This window comes from Tachysurus fulvidraco, chromosome 9, assembly GCF_022655615.1.
Source record: "Tachysurus fulvidraco isolate hzauxx_2018 chromosome 9, HZAU_PFXX_2.0, whole genome shotgun sequence".
NCBI classification, from domain to species: domain Eukaryota; kingdom Metazoa; phylum Chordata; class Actinopteri; order Siluriformes; family Bagridae; genus Tachysurus; species Tachysurus fulvidraco.
The window spans coordinates 23011700-23035361 of NC_062526.1; the positions used below are offsets into that span (position 1 = coordinate 23011700).

Sequence of the window (23662 nt, forward strand, 5' to 3'; positions counted from 1 at the left end):
AGCGTTTTGGATTAAAAGGCTTACAGATTTCAGTTCCTTGGACCTGTGTGGATTTTTGTGGAATATTTGTTTTGGAATATATTACCCCAGTGAAGAAAGGGATGCGTCTAAAGGTAAGGAAAAACTGGTCTAGCGCCACCTAGGTCAGTTTTCTCCCCAAATTTTTTTCTAAGAGTATGACGGCTATGAATCATATTATGCTTTGTGCGTGGGCTTAAAAAAATAGAGAGTATAAACTTTACTAGAAACATAAGTTTTTTCGTGTTTTTAGAGGATTTAATGCTTAAAAGTTACAATGAAATTATGCAGCTTCAGCCCCTAGCGGTAGTGTTCCACAGGTGGAACGGTGTTCAATAATAAAGCTCTGTATAGTATTAAAAAGAAGATGGAGAGGGAAACTTGTTAAATCCTGTCCTGAGTTGTTAAATCCTGTCCTTGTGCTGACGTGCTTCCTGTCAATTTTGTAATTATGTGATATAACATAATATATTATGTTATTGATATGTCATGACAAGGTTTCACAAAACTTTATTGAATTGGCAAACCAGACATACTGTACATAGAGTGCAGAAACTGTGCAATTGCTATGACTTGAAGCAGATGAAACGGGCCTCGTGGATCACGATCGTAGATCATTCGTTTTTAATGACTTCTGGCATAAGGAGCAACAGCATAGATGTGGGTGTGTCCAGATCAGTGACATGACAAAGTCCTCAGCTATGATGCTGATATACACTAGTGAATTTATACACAAACACTAAATTTCACTCCAGAATGTTTCAAATTAGCGGCAAGATTAGGAATTACCGTTTCGGAGCGCCTCCTGGCAACTTTGTAGTGAGCTCTTGGAGACTTCATTCATTCATTCATTCATTTTCTACCGCTTATCCGAACTTCTCGGGTCACGAGGAGCCTGTGCCTATCTCAGGCATCATCGGGCATCAAGGCAGGATACACCCTGGACAGAGTGCCAACCCATCGCAGGCTCTTGGAGACTTGCAAGGATCAAATCAAGCAACTCAAAGTGCTACTAACCAATTACATGGCAGCCTTCGGGATTCTGAGTCTTGTGGCCAGAAAAGTGAACAAAAAAATTCTGTCGTTGGCATTTTTCCAGATGCATCTAGCTAGTGTTTTTTTTATATATATATATATTTTTAGGTATTTAACACATCATCACACTGACTAACTGTAGGTTGAAAATAAATGGGAATTATTACAATAAGCTGTAAAAGGCAAATCTCTGCTTAATTAGCCTGTAGTGCTGCCAGTGTGACAGCAGGCAGTTAACTTCAAGGACAGTAAAGCTCACTTCAAAACCTGAGGCGATAATTGTGGCGCTCGCAACACAATCCTATGCTAATCAGTGTAGCTTTTCAAACCAGCTGGAAGCAGCAGGGTAGCAATCAAGCGCACGCAAAGTGCAATCTTGAGCTTTTTATTTTGTTGTGATTGATGCGAGCACGAATCGCTTGAAATATGGGCAAAATATGGCAATGTGATTCCACAACATTTTGACTCGCAGCTGGTGTAAAAACTCGATTGTTCCCGTTAACAGTCGCGCGATCTGACGTACGATCGCTCGGTTTTATTTGGTAGCATTTCAGTGAAGACCTTGTTGAGAAGGCTTCGAGTGTAAATGTGTTTAACCTCCTTTTCATGTAATACAAAGACTTATTGTCTAGCATGTTGCTTCTGGAAATAAAAAAGAAAACTTTAAAAGAAAAAAAAATCTGAATCAAAGTTGACTTGCCTTGAAACTCGAGTGAAAAAAGCCTTGAGGCCGTGTGACGGTCCCAAGAGCTTCCACTGGAGCCAAAGATCTAATGAGTTGTAGTGTACAGAGGACGAAGGCTTTGCTTTAGCTCTCCAATGCTTTTTGACAGCTGTTAACATGAAAACGCCAGACCTGCTCACGGTGCACACTGTCAAGATTTTTCAGTTTTCCATCCGATCGGTGTTCTGAATTCATTCATTCATTCCTGCTCGAAAAAGTTAACAAAGAAAATACGGGATAAATAAAAATCTAAACACGATATCGGGTCTCAGCCGAAGTACTTCATCTACGGAGTGAACCTTTCTAGCCACCAAGTTAAAGAATCTGGTAGGCTACAATCTGATACAACAAAAATGTTTCAAGCACAAAAAAAAACACTTCTGAATAAACACACCGTCAACGGACTCGAAAAAATCGTCTCGGACACAATGATTTTGGAAGTAGGTTCGGCAAAATCAGGCCTGACGGTTCGACTACAATTAGCATGCTACCAAGAGTGATGTTTTCTTTTTTTTTTTTTTTTTCCTTTTTTCTAAGCTGATTTGTTTGCCAGCCATTCAGACAGTTCTCATCACCACAACCAATTCTCTATAGTCCATATTCAGCCCCTTCACCAGTTCTAAAGGTTTTCGCTGTCGGGAGAATGAGCTGACTGTGCCGAGCCATGTTGCTCACGATGGGGGTGGAGTCTATTAGAGTGTGTTTATAAAATGACTGGAACGTGTCAAACGTGTTTTCTAAGCTATAAAGCTCTGGTGCTGAGGCCAGGACTATGACGGTTACCTTTCTTACTTTCCACGTCGTGATAAATGAACAATTTCTCCTGTAAACATCAAGAAAGGTTTGAAGGTTGAACATGAGTCATGTTAAATTGCTGATTTCTGTGAACGGAGGTGCTTCTTGGCCCTGTTAGTTGGCAGAATCTAGCAGAATCTCTAGTGTTATTTTGCCACCCTGTACCTCTGCCCTTCAATTATCTCCTTGAATCAAATTCTCTGCCTTTGTATTAACCCTGATTATCCTTGTGGACCTGAAGAAAACACTCAGAACTCCAGGTTAAGAGACTACCGAGCTGCCAGCTACGAACAGACACATTTCTGTAAAATCTGACAGTGCCGGAAAATATTTCCCTGGCTTCTTTCTAATACCACGTAAAATTTATCTACAGTAAAGCCCAACATGGAGGGCAGGGAGGCACTGCTGCTTGGGGAAAGGCTCGATTTTTCTTTCTCGGTCCTTGAAGCGTCGGAACCCCAATGAAGTCGTTACAGTTAGTGAATCGTCAAGGGTGAGGGAAGCTGACCTGAGCCGGGTTTAAAGAAGAATCTTACGCAGGCCATTAAGAAAAGAGCTTTGGCTCTGAGCATGGAGCTGTGTTCCTGGTTTTGTGCTCACGAGTGAGATTAAATGATAGAAGAGATCCTCTTGGAGTGTGTGTGTGTGTGTGTGTGTGTCCATGGACACAGGCTGATGAGAGAAGGAAGGGAGTGTGTCTGGTGAAGCTGGTCTCGTTGCTTTTTCACAGCTTTTCTATACATAGAAATATAATAACCTCAAACTGCATTTCACTCAGGAGGCATGGTGGCTTAGTGGTTAGCACGTTCGCCTCACACATCCAGGGTTGGGGGTTCGATTCCCGTCTCCGCCTTGTGTGTGTGGAGTTTGCATGTTCTCCCCGTGCCTCGGGGGTTTCCTCCAGGTTTCCTCGGGGGTTTCCTCCAGGTACTCCGGTTTCCTCCCCGGTCCAAAGACATTGGCATCTCTGGAAAATTGTCTGTAGTGTGTGTGTGAGTGAATGAGAGTGTGTGTGTGTGTGTGCCCTGTGATGGGTTGGCACTCCGTCCAGGGTGTATCCTGCCTTGATGCCCGATGACGCCTGACGGCTCCCCGTGACCCGAAAAGTTCGGATAAGCGGTAGAAAATGAACGAATGAATGAATTTCACTCAGCTTAATAATAATATTAATAATAATAATAATAATAATAATAATAATAATAATAATGGATGGTGATCTACAGTAGTATATATTAGTCTAGTCCATAGTAAAATAATGACTACAACTATGGTGAGCAGAAAAGCATCTCACATGGATGAGCTACAACAGCAGAAGACCACATCAGGTTCCTCTCCTGGACTCTGAGGCACATCATCCCAGAGTCAAACAAAATGAACAGAAGACTAAAGAAAGAACAGGATGTTTTTTTTTCTTCTATTCGTCAGTGTTCCAGTCTTGTGTGTTCCTAAAGGTGTGATGTTTTGTGCGTGCCGAGTTGACCGAGTTATGGTATCCTTCCTGGAAGCTTTTCCTCCGATCTCTCCTATTGACATGATACGCCGCTGTTAAAGTCACGGCAAAGACAGGTTTTCTAGTTGTGTGTGTGTGGTGTGCGTGTACAAATTACACACACAGTCTGTGAAGCTCCTTTGCATGCTTAGGTCAGCTGCTCTCTCACACACTATTAAACCTCCTCGGAGTAATCGCCAAAAACAAGAAACACGGCAGTGTCAGGAAATGACCTCCTGATTCTCTGCAAGCATTCCGTTTCAAAACAAAACGCTTCCCAGTGGATGAAGTGAGGTTTGATTTTGGTTTTGTCAGAAACACTGACAAAAACCTGCAGTTATTTTTCTTTATGTTGTTCATTTATTTTGTTTCGGCTCACGAAACCCAGGCTAGGTGCCATGCGTCATGGCATGACTGCTGTGCGTATTTGGCCATTTCTCAATACTTTTGAAAGCGTATGTGTGTGTGTATGTGTGTATACACTCCCCTGCTGATTGCCCTACTTGCCGTCTATCCTCTGAGGAATTTCATACACAATATGGCCAACATACGGAGAATGTGATATAAAAGCATCAGTATCGAGTCAAACTTCTTTTATTTTAGCGATCCTTTTATCTCGAAGTTAAAACATTAGGTTTTTTAAAGATGAGAAGCTCTACGAGTGATATAACGTCTATATAACGACAGGCTTTCGGCATCCGTCTTTTGGCATCCTCTCTCCTGAACGACGAGCTCGGCTTGCTTGATAAGCCTTCGGTTAAAGTGCCGCGGTCAAACGTGGTGCAAATACATTCGAGCTCGCTCATGCGTGACACTCGTATCAGTTGCATTTTCCTCCTATTAAAAAATAAGAAAGAAAGACGCGCGTAATGGTTTACCAGGCGTTAGTCAAGATGAAAAAAGCGGGAGCGGGACAAAGAGAATGAGCGCACAATGAGGGTGAGTTGGAGAGGGAGGGAGCTTCTGTTTCACTCCAGCTGCTGCTGACGGAAAGGCCGGTGCTGTTTGCGATAATTACTTCATTACTCCACCGAGCTGAATAGACGCGTACGCTCGTGAGCGCTGCCTGTGATGGGATCCAAACAAAATGAGACAAAAAATTTGTTCTTCTATTGTTCCCTCACGTCGCTGAATTACTGTCGTACTGAAAGGCTTCTTTGCCGGCGAGGTATGCAAATACAGATACTGTAGGTGACCCAAAAATAAAGAAATATAACCATTAATAAATAAATAAGTAAAAGGTGGGCTTTATATTGGAGATTATTTTGGCGCCTTTGTTCTTTGTCCGTTTGTGTTCTTTCATAGATATGTCATCGCTGATCAATACAAAAACTCTTCTAATTGAAAAATCAATGTTGGAGTTAAACTGCCTCTGACAGCAAGCAGCTCCCGACCGCATGACTGATGCTGAGCTTTAAGTGTTGGGCAGCATAGCCACAGACCTGTCAGACAACAGGCACCAAATTAATCTGTTTGCTTTGACTCTTTTTGACTATTTTTGCATGTTTATATACAAATTGACAAAACTTCATATCCGATAAAGCAAACGCTGAAAAAAAAAAAGTTTTTTAAAATCATTTTATCAAATCTTTCATAGTGCTAGTAAGTCAGACTATGTGGTGGTCGAATTTTTCAGGTGTTTATATGTTGTGTTTACAGCTGAAGTTAAAGGTGGGGTCCCCGTTGTTTGAAAGCCAATGTTGACATTTGAAATCACCAAAACAAACACAAACACCACCCCACACATACACCAGACAAGTATAACCCAAGTATAACCCAGGCAAGTATTATGGAGGAACCGGTTGGGGCAGCTGACCGAGGGTATGTTTTTATCAATAAATGAACTCAGTGAGTAATACTATGGTAATACAAATGTGTTTTTGTAGTACTGTGTGTTGTACTGTGTAAGTTTTAGCTCCGTTTCACACGGAAGACTTTCAGTTCTCTCCAGCGCTGGAAAGCTGACCCTATATTAAAACGGCCTACTTCTTACCTTATTCGTAAGCCTTTATTCGCTTTCTTTCTTTGTTTTTATCCTAAAGTTAAAACGGCTTTCTGCTAATGTCACATGCGCACTGAACACTCTCTCCGCTGCATATTGACAAGACACGCCCCTTTCTGCTCATTGGCTACACGTTTGTTTTGTTTTGTTTGGCGGCCTAACTCAGTTTTCTGAAGCATTTCTCAAACATCGGAGACCCCACCTCTAATGTTCATGTTTTAACCACTCCACACATGCCATATTCGTGTGTGTATATATATATATATATATATATATATATATATATATATATATATATATATATATATATCTATATATGTGTGTGTGTGTGTGTGTGTGTGTGTAGATCTACACAAAACAGATACATTCAGATCTATGTAAAATAGATACATTCTGTCTCCTTGACTTGGTTTGGAGTGCAAACAATCTTATGAAGAAGCTAGAAAACGATCTATATCCGCAGTCCTATATTGACTTAACCTGATAACCCGATAATCCTCAGGTCTGATGCAACAGAAAATGAACTGTTTTGCCGTGGTAACTGTTAGGTCAGCAAGCCACAGAGCACCATCTCAGCATTGAAGCATGGTGGTGGTAGCGTCATGCTGTGCGAGTGCTTTCCTGGTGCGCTTCACAAAACAGACACCATCATACTGAAGCACCATTGGCCAGGGAGTTAAATATGGCCTCGGTCACAAATGTCTTTCAAATGAACAGTAACCCCGAGTAGGTCTTTCCTACCCCAAATATGGGGAATTTGAGACAAACTGCAGACATACCTGACATAACCTGAAAAAGGTCATCATGAAGAGCTTGGATATTGAGATCATACTAAAAAAGACCTCTTTGTCCTTAATTACATCCATTTCATGAGTTTCGAGTCGTGAGTTAAGTAGTAGCTAAAGCAAGCTGATGCATATTCGACTTCTTTATCGGTGAAAAATAAGGTCAAATAACTTACAGTAGGATCAGCCACGTCCATGACACAGAATATAAATAAGTTAAATTAACAATAAAGCAATGAGCTCTCTGACAGAGTTATAATACAGTATGGAGCAGATGCAGTTGAACGTATTACTCGATTAATAAAGGGTTTGGTATAACGTAGGCAATTTGAAGCTTAACTGTGCTTCTAGCTGTCATGGCTGATCATTTACACCATCGATCACATCAGTTACGTGAGCGGCGCTCGTCTGCGCGATTCCAGTTAAAGTGTCACAAAGAGTTTTGCTTTGATGAAATTCCAAAGTTAAGCAGAAATGGTTGCGCAAAATACATCTTTAATGATCAACAACAATCGATCATTAAAACAGTCCCAGTGCAAACTCTTACTTATTTCTGCATTAGGGTCAGAAACATGACCTTCAAACGTCTTTACCTGCCATTTATCTTTGTCATCATTACCTCCTCATTAAATCCTGTACAGATAATCGCTCAAAAGCGACAGAAGAGAAAAAACCCAGTATTTTCTACAACCCTGTGTTCGCTCCAAACTTCGAACGAGCTCTAATTGGGTGTCGGGGGAGGAGACGATCCGATATGTAGAAAACAGGACCGTGTATTTGATGCGAACAGCTTTCTGAGAGGTTGTTCAAGAAATATGGCCTCAGCCACCTCAGGCCACAAAGTTCACTTAAACTCTGGCACTGTATACTGTATACGATGGGCTCGAGGCTAGCATGCTCTTCTCGCCTTTACAGTTTCGTTAACTGCTGCTAAGACGGTCGGGCTTGATAGCTATCCATCCTAATGAGCGGCATGTTAGCACTTAGCCTAATGTCTCTCAGGAAACGAGCAAAAATTAATAACAACGAGACGGCTGAACGTTTAATCTGTGTCCTGTTGAAGTCTGGTTCACCTCACACCTCTTCCGTTGACACAATTAACCAGGTGACTAATTAGTCAGATGTCATCTTAACCTATTAGGGCTTTCTAGGCAATTGTATCTTGGGACTATATTTGATATAATCAAAAAATCTGACGCTTTTAAAGCTGAATTATTGGAGCATTGACAACGTGATGTTTGTACTTTTGTCAGAATTTTGTCTCTCACAAACACAAGAGTTTTACCGTGTTATAGGTGTAAAATCCTGTCCTACAACGGTACGAGTGCAGACACGAGCGTGTGCTCGGTTAATAGTGTAAATACGAACTTTAACTTTAAAAGAAATCTGTAAAAGCTGTGAACGTAGAACGCAAAATCGAGAAAACCTGGATTCTGCGATTTTAAAACCTGTCCTTGAGCCGTATCGATTTTCGCACGCAAATCCACGCCATCTGTGTAGTGACTTTGTAAAATCACACCATGGATGCAAAATTAATCGGCTCGCATAAACACATCTGGAATTCTGGCACCCGAGCATAAAAGCACTTCAGACTTTATATTGAATCAAAAAGCGAAAAAGACAACTGTCCTGTCTCTTAGGTTTGTGTGCACTTAAGCAAATCAAGGCCCGAGTGTGTTGAAATTCAGCTCTCCAACCTAGTGCTACTGCAAAAGTTTGCTCTCCAGAGTTGTCCTAAAACAAAGTTTACCTCTCCAGGCTTTGTAACGAAGCAAACATCAGCTCTCCAGGGTTGTCTTGGGGCGTACATTACCACTCATGACATGTCCTGAAGCAAACAAGAGATCTTCAGGCTCACCAAGTAACAAACATTAACGATCTTGGCTTGTCCTAAAGCACAGCTCAGGGATCCAAGACAGAACACTGAATTAAAAAAAAACCAAGAGTATCAGAAGGAGTAAACTCGGACTAAGTTGGCCAGGAGTCATCAGTTCTGGTCCTGGAAGGCTTGAATTAGGTCATTTCCTGGCTGAAAGGCAGCTCACTAGTGACTTACCAGATGGTGTGTTAATGAAAATATATCACCGATGTGAAGCCCTTCAGATGGGTTAAAGACGACCCTTGTCGTGGACATGAAATTGGTTATCAGATCGGATAAGTGCAAGTAGCCTGATTTGATCAATAATGAAGACACATGGCAGAGATTCAGCCTCTAATACAGAGCAGGATTTCAACTACGTGTCATTCAAGCAATCTGTCAGAGAGGAGAGAAGAAGAGCTCGAACGGCAGAGTGACGCTGGAGTGGACATGATTTATGTGTGGACACAAACACACGTCACACAAATCGTTGTTAATAAAAGTTAAAAATGTGGTCAATGACGACTCCTCCGGGAACTTTACGGAAGTGATAACCGTGGTGCTTTACTATATTTGGATTGATCGAACATATTGAACGATGCTTCTGGGGGAAAAAAGTTTATATCCCCTCTAAAAAGAAAGTGCTATTTTACTCGAGCTGTAAAGTATTCATTCACTTTAGTATTCCTCTTGGCAAATCATCCTCACTTCCCCAAAATTACAGCTCCTGATGCACTCAATTTCAAACTCCTCTATAATTTTTCAAACGAATTCGAGTCAGGAGACGTGCAAGGCATTGATGAATTAATCTGTCTATGTTCGGGGGACACGGTCTTATTGAAATGTCCTTCTCCAAGGATTGCTGCTCATTAATTTATTTATTTTTTGCCTATGAGATTTCTTCCACCAATAATGTTTCTTTAATACAGTTTTTTCAGGCAAATTTCCTCACTGAGATTATATACGCTCCCATCCCCGTGCCTCACTGAGGGACTACGCTCCCATCCCCGTGCCTCACTGAGGGTATATACGCTCCCATCCCTGTGCCTCACTGAGGGACTACGCTCCCATCCCCGTGCCTCACTGAGGGACTACGCTCCCATCCCCGTGCCTCACTGAGGGACTACGCTCCCATCCCCGTGCCTCACTGAGGGTATATACGCTCCCATCCCCGTGCCTCACTGAGGGTATATACGCTCCCATCCCCGTGCCTCACTGAGGGTATATACGCTCCCATCCCCGTGCCTCACTGAGGGTATATACGCTCCCATCCCCGTGCCTCACTGAGGGTATATACGCTCCCATCCCCGTGCCTCACTGAGGGACTACGCTCCCATCCCCGTGCCTCACTGAGGGTATATACGCTCCCATCCCCGTGCCTCACTGAGGGTATATACGCTCCCATCCCCGTGCCTCACTGAGGGTATATACGCTCCCATCCCTGTGCCTCACTGAGGGTATATACGCTCCCATCCCCATGCCTCACTGAGGTATATACGCTCCCATCCCTGTGCCTCACTGAGGTATATACGCTCCCATCCCTGTGCCTCACTGAGGGTATATACGCTCCCATCCACGTGCCTCACTGAGGGACTACGCTCCCATCCCCCGTGCCTCACTGAGGGACTACGCTCCCATCCCCGTGCCTCACCGAGGGACTACGCTCCCACCCCCGTGCCTCACTGAGGGTATATACGCTCCCATCCCTGTGCCTCACTGAGGGTATATACGCTCCCATCCCCGTGCCTCACTGAGGGACTACGCTCCCATCCCCGTGCCTCACTGAGGGACTACGCTCCCATCCCCCGTGCCTCACTGAGGGACTACGCTCCCATCCCCCGTGCCTCACTGAGGGACTACGCTCCCATCCCCGTGCCTCACCGAGGGACTACGCTCCCACCCCCGTGCCTCACTGAGGGACTACGCTCCTACCCCCGTGCCTCACTGAAGGACTATGCTCCCACACCCCATCACTGTCCTTTGGTGTTCTCTGGATCGCACTGTATGCATAACCCTTAGTTCTGCAAATACGTTGAGCGACCTGCTTTCAGGTCGTCCTGCAACACTTTCCGTATGTCTGTAGGGGTCACCTTCCTTCCTTACCATTAGTCTGGGAGTGTGTTGTGAAATCGTCCCAAACTATTGCAACATTTTTATAGAGAGAACATGATATAATATTAAGCAAACTTTTTTTAAATGGTATCTTAAGCTTTAGTTTTGTGTTCATATTTAATAGAAAAAAAATCGAAAGACGTTCCGTCTGTAAATGTAAAGCGGATAAATGAACCGGAAGTAAATTAAATACAGAAAAAAAAAAGGTTTGCATATTTATTTCCTCTTAGACACAAGCGCGCACGCAAAAATAATGAATCTTTTGCGCTCCGTCTACACGAGACATTTTTCTGCAGCGATTTCAGATCATCTCTTCTGCGCTTTGCCATGATTGCAAAAACCGAACGGTGATTTAGGAGTTGACTGGATTCTGTGTGCTGCTTTTTGTCTGAGGTTTAGAAAAGAACCGATGGATCGTCTGTGGAGATACGGGCTTCCGCCTCAAAATGTTAGAGCAACAATTAAAAAAACGAGTAAAATCCGAAGCAAACTCTGAGTAAGTCATGACTCCACGTTCTTGTCAGAGCTCAGCATTTTCCCAAAAGTAGACACGATAATACATTAACCTTAGAAAACTTTAGTTATTTGCGATTATTTTTAAACTTGTTTCTGCTGACGGGGCGACTTCCTGCGGAGCTGAATGGCGTGTAGTCGCCTAATAGGAGCGATAATCAGAGGCACTGCTTTCAATTTGTAGCAAACTTTAGCAAATATTATTCAATGGATTATTATTTGTATTTGTTTAGAAGATGGATAGATTTTTTTTTGAAACCCTGCATATCTGCAGCTATAAACTTCCAACGCTACACACGGATTAATTTAACCGTCGGCTTAATGGATTTTCTGTTATATTCCAGCTCCTGCTTTCTGCTGACTGAAGCCATTGTTACTGTACAAACCCCAAAATAATACACTCGAGTACTAAAAATAGGTTTTAAAAATAAAAATAGATTTTTTTCAACCCTGTAGCTTCTCTCGGTTTGAGATAAGCAGCTAGGTTTTTGTTTAAAATCCACTGGACGAGAAGCCTGTAAGTGTCCTGTTGGATTCGTGGATGGACAAAACCAAAGGGCTCGAATCGAACGGTACATTTAGTTATGAAGTCAATAAGGAAGTCAATGCTGTGCAGCATCAACAATAAGGAGCCATAAAACAAGTAAATAAACAAACATTTGAGAATATTTGAGCGCTGAGAAGCTAGATACCTCAATAAAAAAGATTTGTTGAATTTTGTGTTGTACAAAAAAAAAATCGCAGCAATATCGAGCATTTTTGAGCAATAAATAAATAAATAAATCACAGCTGATAAACACCGTCAACATGTCTGTCATTCAGAGTGTAGAGGTAGATCTTCGGCATAAATGTTGCACACATTTGCGTATATAACGGCAAAACTTTGCAGAGAAAGATGAGTCCCGGCGAAGCCACAGATCGCCGGCGGCTCGGGTCGGAGCGAAGCTTTCGACGCTCTCGCACTTTTATGTTGGACCAACAAGCTTAATACATCAAGGCACAAGGCATTATTTTTTTCTTTTTTTAACCATTTTCATTCAAATTTATATCCTATTTTATAACGTGGACGGTCGAAAATCATTTGTGTTACTGTTCACGATCGTGGAATAAAATTAAATAAACAAAGTCAGACACGAGTCGAGAACTTTAACGGCTAGTCATAACGCAAAATACGATAAAATGAAGCTCCCGGTTCTAACATGGACATAACGAGCTCAGCCACCTGATTCGATCCGGTTCAGTTTGGCAAACTAGAAAAGTGGCCTTACCTGACAGGCGCCCCAGAGCTGCTCGGCTAGGCGGACGATGCGGGTCAGGACGAGATGAACTAGCACAGGTCTGAGCGCGCTGGCGCCTCCTAGACAGATCAGACACTCTGTCAGGTTGTCCTGCACAGCAAACTGCAGGGAAAAATAAAAATAAAGCATCGGTCTACAACGACGTCAAGCAATTATTGTGATATAACAAATATTCTGCAGGCTTATTAAATATACTACAACTGTCCCGATTCCTTCGCTCGGACACGTTATATGAATTCCGACTCTAGCAAAAGGCCGTGCTAACCTTTACACGCGTTTCAAAACTGAAATGTTCTCGAAGCTATTGGTTGCCTGCGGCTTTGTTTCTGTCTCCGCGAGCTCGGAGGGAATCCTGCCGAAAAAGAACTGCGCTTTGGGGATGGGGGGGTGGGGGTGGATGTTGTTGACCGAGCACCTGAGAGGCGATAAGAAGCCGTTCGATTTCCTGCTGAGGTACAGGGACGGCTGATGACGGGGGGGAAGGATCGTGTAACGAGTAGTGAAAACATCTCGCTGCTTGCGTGTGTCTCGACTTTAGTTTTATTTATTCTGTTTATTTATCCAGAGTGTTTTTAGACACGAACGCTAAAATGGCTTTTAAAGGTCACAGTCTTCTTGACCTTAAACTAGAACAAAGGGGCAAAGCCACCTACAGGCAAACCATGAGTGCTGCTGACAGGAATATTTATTTAAAAAAACTACTTTTTTTTACTATTACTGCTAATAAAAATAAAGTTGAGTTGAGTATCAGATTGCTATAAGATTTGTTGAACTGCTCGGTGTTTGTACGGGAAAAGCCGTTTTAAACAAAAGCGTGCGGTAAAGAAATGAATCTAAATGTAAATGAGTATAAACAGCACGTTAACCCCAACACGAGCATGCTGGGATACGTGTTCGAGACAGAAGCCACCTCGTCTCTCCTCAATCAGACAAAGCTCTCTGCGCATGAAGGCGCTCCGGGGCGAAAAGAAAGAGCGGATTAGCGCTCGGCACCAAAAGTGCAAATTAGTCATGCGTTAAGGAGAAGCCATTTACAAAAGTAATTGAAAATTATTTTTAATAATGTAATTAAAACACGGGCAAATCAGTCAAAAAGAGACAGAGGTCTCACAGATTACAAGGAGATGAAAGGAGAGAGAGAGAGAGAGAGAGAGAGAGAGAGAGAGAGATTATAAAAGAGAGAGTAAAAGAGAGAGATAGTGTAAAAGAGAGGGTGAGAGATAGAAAGAGAGAGAGAGAGTGTGTGTGTAAAAGAGAGATAGTGTAAGAAAGAGAGAGAGAGAGAGTGTGTAAAAGAGAGATAGTGTAAGAAAGAGAGAGAGGGATAAATAGTGTAAAAGAGCGCGCGCTCGTGTACCCCGCGAGGGGGCGCGCTCGTGGTCCCGCGCGCGCGCTAGCCGGCGAGCCCGCGTGTGTGTCCCAGGCGCGCGCTCGTTTCGCCCGCGCCGCGCGCGCGCGCGCGCGCGCGCGCGAGAGAGTGGTGTCACCGAGCCGCGCGCCCGCGCGCGCGCGCTCGTGTCCCGCGCGCGCGCGCGCCTGTCCCCGCGCGCGGCGCGCCGCTCGCGCTTGTCCCCGCGCGCGTCCCCGCGGCGAGCGCTCGTGTCCCCCGCGGGGGCGCGCTCGTGTCCCCGCGCGCCCTCGCCCGCGCGCGCGTGTGTGTGTCCCCGCGCGCGCTCGTGTCCGCCCGCGCGCGCGCGCGGGCGCGCTCGTGTCCCCGCGCGCGCGCGCCCGCGCGCCCGTGTCCTCCGCGCGCGCTCGTGTCCGCGCGCGCGCGCGCGCGCGCGCGCGCGTGTGTGTGTCCCCGCGCGCGCGGGCGCGCTCGTGTCCCTGCGCGCGCTCGTGTCCCCGCGCGCGCGCGCGCGCGCGCTCGTGTCCCCGCGCGCGCGCCCTCTCGCGCCCGCGCGCGCGTGTCCCCGCGCGCCCTCGCCCGCGCGCGCGTGTGTGTGTCCCCGCGCGCGCTCGTGTCCGCCCGCGCGCGCGCGCGCGTGTGTGTGTGTGTGTGTCCCCGCGCGCGCGGGCGCGCTCGTGTCCCCGCGCGCGCGCGCGCGCGCGCGCGCGCGCGCGCGCGCTCGCCCGTGTCTCCGCGCGCGCTCGTGTCCGCGCGCGCGCGCGCGCGCGCGCGCGCGTGTGTGTGTCCCCGACGCGCGCGGGCGCGCTCGTGTCCCTGCGCGCGCTCGTGTCCCCGCGCGCGCGCGCGTGTGTGTGTCCCCGCGCGCGCGGGCGCGCTCGTGTCCCTGCGCGCGCTCGTGTCCCCGCGCGCGCGCGCTGTCCCCGCGCGCGCGCGCTCGTGTCCGCGCGCGCGTCCCCGCGCGCGCCCGCGCGCGCGCGCTCGTGTCCCCGCGCGCGCGCCCTCGCGCCCGCGCGCTCTTGTCCCCGCGCGCGCCGGCGCGCTCGTGTCCCCGCGCGCGCGCGCCTGTCCCCGCGCGCGCGCGCTCGTGTCCGCGCGCGCGTCCCCGCGCGCGCCAGCGCGAGCGAGCGCGCAGCTCGTGTACCCCGCGCTCTTTCGTCCTTGTGTTGCGTCACATACAATCATATGATTTATGTATGACGACAAAAACCGCACCCACCATCTGCTCCTTAAAGTCCGCAGGGAACAAACATCTGCCAGCCACAATTTTCATTGTAAATGTTAAAGAACGTTGAAGACAGACGCAGATGCAGACTTTACTGTGCAACTAAATAAAGTGCCACCACAAAGAGAATGACGTAATTCCAACATACTTCCCATTCAGACCCAGTTATATAGGCGTGGGACTGGGACAGGAGGTGCCGGGGCTGATGGGAAATGTAGTCAGGCCACGATTCGTGTCGAGCGAGGATCACAGCGTGAGCGTGAATGAGAAGTAAATAAGGGTTTGTTGTTGTTGTTGTTGTTGTTTTGGACAGAAAAACAAGGCAGTGTGAGACAAATGTATCTTACAAATTTAAAAAGAGAAAACAAAATGTAAAATTGAGGTCATGACAGAGTAACCTGGTTCGTTTAGATTTAAAAAAACAAAGTTTAAAGTATTGAAAGTTTTATTCCCTCCCCCCTTCCTCCCAAAATAAGGAAAAAACAACCAACCAAACAAAAAAGTTGGAGATCTGGCAACCCGTGTATGAGCTAGAATAACACCACTTTTGTGTACTTTATATTCGTTTCATTTATAAAAAAAAAAAAATTGATTATTTCTCCGTGCTCAACTGAACCTCGGCTCATTAACACTTCCGATTCAGCCGGCGTGCCTCGGAAAGCCCGAGCCGAAAATGGTTCCTGCTGAATGAGGAAGAATAGCAAGCTTGAGCTCAATGGGTTATTGTGTTATATGTTCATCATGCGCACAGCGTCGGTCCTGATAGAACCATGAAGGCTAATCTCAAAGCTCGTGATGACAGAAAAAAAAGAAATGCAGATACTCAGCTCGGGGAAATGACATGTCATGTTCAAAAGAGTTACGGCGTTATTGGAAGCAAACAGCCATCCAATCAGCTCCCTTCCCACTTAGACAAGAGATCGTGGGTTAGAAGGCGCGTTATTATTTGCTGCTTCGTTTCACCTCCTGCCGAGCATTCAGCCTCCACCTGCGTCTACTCGCCATGCTGGAGGTTTTGGGGGGCTTTTCTTTCTTCCCGGCTACAAAAGAACGCAGAACGAAGGAATAAATTCGCAAGGCGCAGATATTATCTAAACGCTCTGATATGCGCAGGGTGCTGATAGAAATCACAAGTGTCATTTCAAGCTGCAGAGGAAGAAGGTGTCAAGTTTTATTTCATACTCTGTGGACGATTAACATATCTGAGTGGTGGGTGAGAGAACTGGAGACGTACAGAATGTTGACACTGATTGGCTGTGGCGCACCAAAATAACAAATGGGAAGAACAGAAACTGGTAAATTTGGAGGAGCTAATTATAATCTTGCAGCTCGAGAGACTGTATGCGTCTGTCTCGTGTACTGTATTGTCTAGTTAAACAAGCTTTATGTGAACAGGTTCGTTTACGTTTCAGCCTTTACTTCGGTTTTGTATTCGGGCGGTGGTCTGGGACGCATTTCAGATGAAAACGGACAGGTGTAAATGCATGTGGTTGTTCAAGCCACATACGTCAGCGCTATACTCCTCCCAAACGGAAGTACGTCACTCGCAGGTGATCTTTCACCCAGGCGTCTCGTCGGGTCTTAAAATGCGCTGCTGCAGCCAGCGAAAATGCAGCAAACAGTAAATGCTGGTTTTTTTAGCATAACTGTCTTAACGAGTTTTTTCGTCTTCTTTTTGATGGCATTCTGAAAACCACATACACCAAAGCGTGTTCCATTTCACTTACCCCGGAAATGAGGTAAAAGATATCTGCATTTTGGGCGGGAGTAGAAAGATGGGATCGATATCCGATTCGCCGAGACGCGTTTATGTGGCCTGATGTAAATGGAACAGTTTTAACAAATCAGATAGCTATCGGATCAGAGACAACACATGACAAACCACGTTTCTAACAAACCACAAGAATTTCCAGCTCAAAATTTTTAGTTGACTTTTCAGTGCTCAAAGAAGCACTGGCTGATTTGTTTAGGATGGTTGTGTGAGGTTTTTTTTACATTATGTCTCAACAGCTAGCGTTGAACCAGGTGTGCTCAGGTGCAGAAAACAGCGATGCCGTGACACATCTTGACTTCTTCTGTATGCTTAACAAAGAGCGACCCCTAGTTTTCCTACTCGGTGCGCTCAGATGCCGAGCGCCTTCTGTATTTGGTGCCTTAAATAAATTCATTGCTGCTTTAAAGGGACCGTTTATACACAGGATTGCTGACGTTTCTAAGCGTGTACGTCGTGGTCTTGAGGAGGATACACGTACTTGGACAGGGGTGTAATATCCTGTGATGTACTGCAAAGGGCATCTTGAGCTCAGGTCAAAGCCATCATTACAGCCATCTAGCCTTGACAGAGACATGATGAAGTTATGTTTACTGAAAATGAAGAGCCATCTCAGAGGGGAAAAAGTAACACAGCAGCACCAACTGTCTATTTTCTTTTTTTTAGACTACTAAACAAATTACACTTATAAGTAATCAATATTACGCTTAATTTATAGCATACTATGTAGAATGAGATAGAATAGACAACATGAGGCAACACGATAATGTCGGCCTGGTCTATATCCAGGAAAGGAAGAAAATAATCAAAGGTTGAAGTATTTAGGGCCCCGTTCACACTGCAGGAAAAAGTTTTTTCAAATCAGATCTGGGCCACTTCCATATGTGGTCCTGAATCAGACCGAAATCTGATTTTTTCCAATGTGGCCGCAGTGTGAACAGCCAAGGCGGATTTGATGCGACTTTTACGTCAATCTACATCGACATTCGTCACAATTATGCGCCAGCGAAAACTTTTTATTATTTTTTTTGTGAACTAAAACGTGACACAAACGTGACTGGTAACGTGTGTGTGTTAAGAGTGTTATATAAAGTGGTTACGTGAACCAGCTCATAATGTTTGCATTGAATACATCACATTATAACATTACATGATATGTTTGCTTGCACCAGATGATACAATACTTCCTCCGTAACCTCGCCAACTTTTTAGCGCAACGGCGTTCTGCGTGTGACGTCATTGTTATTGTCAGTTTGCGCATGCGTGTCAGTTCGAAACAGCAAACAGTTCACACTGGTATCTGATATAGGCCACATTTTAAAAGGTAATGTGAACAGCCAAACAAAAAAATCAGAACATGGCCTAAGTGATGAAGTTCAAGCACCGGAAAGATTTTTTCCCCGCATTTCCAATAAATAGGTTAAATAAATAAATACAGGCAATGGAAAAGGTGTAGATAGATAGATAGATAGATAGATAGATAGATAGATAGATAGATAGATAGATAGATAGATAGATAGATAGATAGATAGATAGATAGATAGATAGATAGATAGATAGATAGATAGATAGATAGATAGATAGATAGATAGATAGATAGAACAAAAAAGAACCACTCAAAACATTTAAAAACAAAATGTCTCCAAATAATAAAAATAAATAAAAATGCATCACCGTTACCCGTAAATCACTGCCCTAAAGAACGAACAAAAACATAAGATTACAGAAATGATGAACTTTTAAACTCTAATTAAACTTCGAATCATTTTTCACACAAATCAATATTTCATTAAATCAAAAAATAAGGAGCACTTGGAATATATAGAAATACATAATTTTCTTTATCTCTCGTTCTTTTGCTATTAGCTTGGCCTAAAATGTTTTTCATTTTATTCTAAACAGATCGTTTAATTCATTTTCGTAGTCTTTTTGTTTTAATATACATTTCACTTTGGTTACTGCTGAACTGCAGGAAATGTGTCATCGCTCACACAGCTCAAAAGATTGAGCCCCAATAAGCCACTTGGGCTGTACAGTAATAAATCCTTCAATAAAAGCAGAGATGATGAGCAGTGCAGTAACACAACTGGTAAAACCTATTCTGGAGCTCATAAGTCGGCCTAATATATATACATGCGCCCTTAAGTGCTTAGTGAAATGATGGGGCATCAGTCTCAGTGACTGATGTGACACAGTGAGGATGGGAATTATGAGGTACACAACACTGTTGGTGGTGTACAGACCCATGAGGTACACAACACTGTTGGTGGTGTACAGACCCATGAGGTACAGAACGTCGGTGGTGTACAGACCCATGAGGTACAGAACGTCGGTGGTGTACAGACCCATGAGGTACAGAACGTCGGTGGTGTACAGACCCATGAGGTACACAACATTGTTGGTGTACAGACCCATGAGGTACAGAACGTCCGTGGTGTACAGACCCATGAGGTACACAACACTGTAGGTGGTGTACAGACCCATGAGGTACACAACACTGTAGGTGGTGTACAGACCCATGAGGTACACAACACTGTAGGTGGTGTACAGACCCATGAGGTACACAACACTGTAGGTGGTGTACAGACCCATGAGGTACACAACACTGTAGGTGGTGTACAGACCCATGAGGTACACAACACTGTAGGTGGTGTACAGACCCATGAGGTACACAACACTGTAGGTGGTGTACAGACCCATGAGGTACACAACACTGTTGGTGGTGTACAGACCCATGAGGTACAGAACGTCGGTGGTATACAGACCCACGAGGTACAGAACGTCGGTGGTGTACAGACCCACGAGGTACAGAACGTCGGTGGTGTACAGACCCACGAGGTACAGAACGTCGGTGGTGTACAGACCCATGAGGTACAGAACATAGGTGGTGTACAGACCCATGAGGTACAGAACATAGGTGGTGTACAGACCCATGAGGTACACAACACTGTTGGTGGTGTACAGACCCATGAGGTACACAACACTGTTGGTGGTGTACAGACCCATGAGGCACAGAACATAGGGGGTGTACAGACCCATGAGGTACAGAACATAGGGGGTGTACAGACCCATGAGGTACACAACACTGTAGGTGGTGTACAGACCCATGAGGTACACAACACTGTAGGTGGTGTACAGACCCATGAGGTACACAACACTGTTGGTGGTGTACAGACCCATGAGGTACAGAACGTCGGTGGTATACAGACCCACGAGGTACAGAACGTCGGTGGTGTACAGACCCACGAGGTACAGAACGTCGGTGGTGTACAGACCCACGAGGTACAGAACGTCGGTGGTGTACAGACCCACGAGGTACAGAACGTCGGTGGTGTACAGACCCACGAGGTACAGAACGTCGGTGGTGTACAGACCCACGAGGTACAGAACGTCGGTGGTGTACAGACCCATGAGGTACAGAACGTCGGTGGTGTACAGACCCATGAGGTACAGAACGTCGGTGGTGTACAGACCCATGAGGTACAGAACGTCGGTGGTGTACAGACCCATGAGGTACAGAACGTCGGTGGTGTACAGACCCATGAGGTACAGAACGTCGGTGGTGTACAGACCCATGAGGTACAGAACGTCGGTGGTGTACAGACCCATGAGGTACAGAACGTCGGTGGTGTACAGACCCATGAGGTACACAACGTCGGTGGTGTACAGACCCATGAGGTACAGAACGTCGGTGGTGTACAGACCCATGAGGTACAGAACGTTGTTGGTGTACAGACCCATGAGGTACACAACACTGTTGGTGTACAGACCCATGAGGTACAGAACGTCGGTGGTGTACAGACCCATGAGGTACACAACATTGTTGGTGTACAGACCCATGAGGTACAGAACGTCGGTGGTGTACAGACCCATGAGGTACAGAACGTCGGTGGTGTACAGACTCATGAGGTACAGAACGTCGGTGGTGTACAGACTCATGAGGTACAGAACATCGGTGGTGTACAGACCCATGAGGTACAGAACATCGGTGGTGTACAGACCCATGAGGTACAGAACGTCGGTGGTGTACAGACTCATGAGGTACAGAACGTCGGTGGTGTACAGACTCATGAGGTACAGAACTTCGGTGGTGTACAGACCCATGAGGTACAGAACGTCGGTGGTGTACAGACCCGTGAGGTACAGAACGTCGGTGGTGTACAGACCCATGAGGTACAGAACGTCGGTGGTGTACAGACCCATGAGGTACAGAACGTCGGTGGTGTACAGACTCATGAGGTACAGAACATCGGTGGTGTACAGACCCATGAGGTACAGAACATCGGTGGTGTACAGACCCATGAGGTACAGAACATCGGTGGTGTACAGACCCATGAGGTACAGAACATCGGTGGTGTACAGACCCATGAGGTACAGAACGTTGGTGGTGTACAGACCCATGAGGTACACAACACTGTTGGTGTACAGACCCATGAGGTACACAACACTGTTGGTGTATGTAAAAATGGTATAGAGAAAACTGCTGTACAAAACAACAGGTACAGAACATTAGGTACAAAACACAGACTCATGGTTTGTACACCAACATGTATGGAACCATGAGGTACAGAACTTTTGACCAGAAACTTTAGGTAAGAAAAGTTCCTCTTTTTTTTTTTTTTTTTAACCTCGTTTTATATCTGAAGAAAGCAGGAACTGCCATTGGTGGAAAAGGAGCAGTTTGTAATGTAAGAGAACTTTTACTATTTTGCAAATTGTAAACAATGTGTGCATCTGCATTCAGGATCAGCAGAAGAAAGTCAATCAGACAGGCTGTGGAAAGCCTGCCCTGCCCAAGTCACAGTTACCCACCTCTTAGGATTCCCCAGGGTTGGATAAGCAAACAAGTGAAAGAAATGACTAGATGTTAAAAAGGAGACTTCTAGATGACAAAGCCAGGCTAGCAAAATGAACAGCAAATGACACACAGACGTGTGCATTGGTGCGTGCATGCTGCGATCACAAAACACCAAGGAGATGACAAGTGCTTGTCGTGGAGACGTATCTCCAGGGATAGATGGCAGCTCGGTCATCCTGGGATTTCACACTGCTGGAATTCCGTAATGAGGTGCCTGACAGACCCGATGACACGCAAAATGAAACCTGATTACAGGGGGGGAAGGAGGAAAGGCCTAGTTATATGGATCTTCTCTACGGCACCACATGGAGATGAGTGGTATTCTGGATAGGAAGCAAAAGGGTACCACACAGGGCCAGTAACTGCAAGGCCTGTGAGCTAGCACCTGAAGATCATGTTTAGACAGGGTGATTAAAAATAACCCAATCCGATAAACAACTTGACTGTGGTGAATGTAAAAGGAATGAGAGCTGAAAATGAACCATTTTGACCACTTATTTTAACTTTAAATCATGTCTTCCATTTAAATATTTTCATAACTAAATTTCATGGTTGCCCTTTCCAATTATTTCCTACATTAGAATTAGTTGTCCTATCTATTAGTTGTCCTTAAATTCATTAGAAATTTCAACCTGTAGAAGACTTTTTACTCATAGTTTCGACCATCAGCTGTGGCAAAGGCGCCTTTTGGCATACGTTTGGCTAGGGCTGGGCGATATGGCTGAAAACTGTATCACGATATCAATGTTTCATATCGGTCGATATCGATAATTGTTGATATTTTTTATGACCCATTTAAAATAAGGACCAGGAGTAAAATATAACATTTAAACATTTTTATTATAAACTTAACCTTCCTCTGATCATAATCCCCTCAGTTATTAAGACAGAAATGTCAACAACCAGGAAAACTCAAATAATTATAATGTAAACATACGTCTAAAGTCACAATGTACACTTTACAATTATCTCTTAACATTTAAGGTGCAAAATGGAAGAAAATGTAATAAATGCTTAATAAAGTGTAATAGAATAGTGCAAAGTGTTAAATATAAACGTAGAGAAACCTGAGAAATTTAGTGCAAGTTTAGTTCGAGGAAGTTCACTAGCTGTTCAACTTCTGGTGAGTAAAGTGTTACAAAATATGTGCAGTGTTTTGTAAACATAAATAAAACTGAGGTAGATTGAGATACCTCTGTAATATAAAAAAAACAAACCTGATACAGTAAAATAACATTGTCTGAAATATAAAACCTGCAGAAATATGAAAAAGCTGACTTTTCCTCTTTTATTTACAATTTCCTCGCTCGCTGTGGCTCATTTTCTGCTTATCAGTCGCCGGTTACTGAAGAGGAATGCAGCAGACCAGCACGAGACAGAATTATGGCGCAACCAAATATGATACTGTTACATGATTGGCTGTCACTCCCTATGTCGCTAAGTTACCAGAGAGTGAGTGCCTTTGTTAATGCAACCAAAGTTGCTTCGCAACCTCTGTTTTCTTCCGACAAATAAAAATATCGAACGTTTTATCAGACACATTTTTTACTGATATCGATCACGTGTCTATCGCGATACATATCGTTATCGTTTTATTGCCCAGCCCTACGTTTGGCTATATAGTGTATAAAAAATGTGCACACGACACGCAGTCATGATGCTTTTAAAATCAAGACGTTAGTCACAATTAAACAAATGTTTCACAAAGACTCGCTGCCTTTTACCTGAGGGAGCAAACACATAAATAACCAATGACTGCTCGTTATACTTTGTGATCATCTGCATAACGTATACGATTAAACGTATACGATCGAATCATTTGACTGTGGAG

At 44.8% G+C, this 23662-nt stretch overlaps 1 protein-coding gene across 2 annotated transcripts in view; it reads right to left on the reverse strand.

Annotated features, from left to right (window-relative positions):
- The window catches only part of mei4 (meiosis-specific, MEI4 homolog (S. cerevisiae)), a 45103-nt gene that overhangs the window by 13816 nt on the left and 7625 nt on the right, over positions 1-23662 (reverse strand). The window contains exon 4 of one of the 2 annotated variants that reach the window (XM_027177097.2): positions 12600-12731. The exons of the other annotated variant lie outside the window; for it this stretch is intronic. Coding sequence (XP_027032898.2) covers positions 12600-12731 — 132 coding nt within the window. The remainder of the gene's footprint in view (positions 1-12599; positions 12732-23662) is intronic. 2 annotated transcript variants of the gene reach the window in all.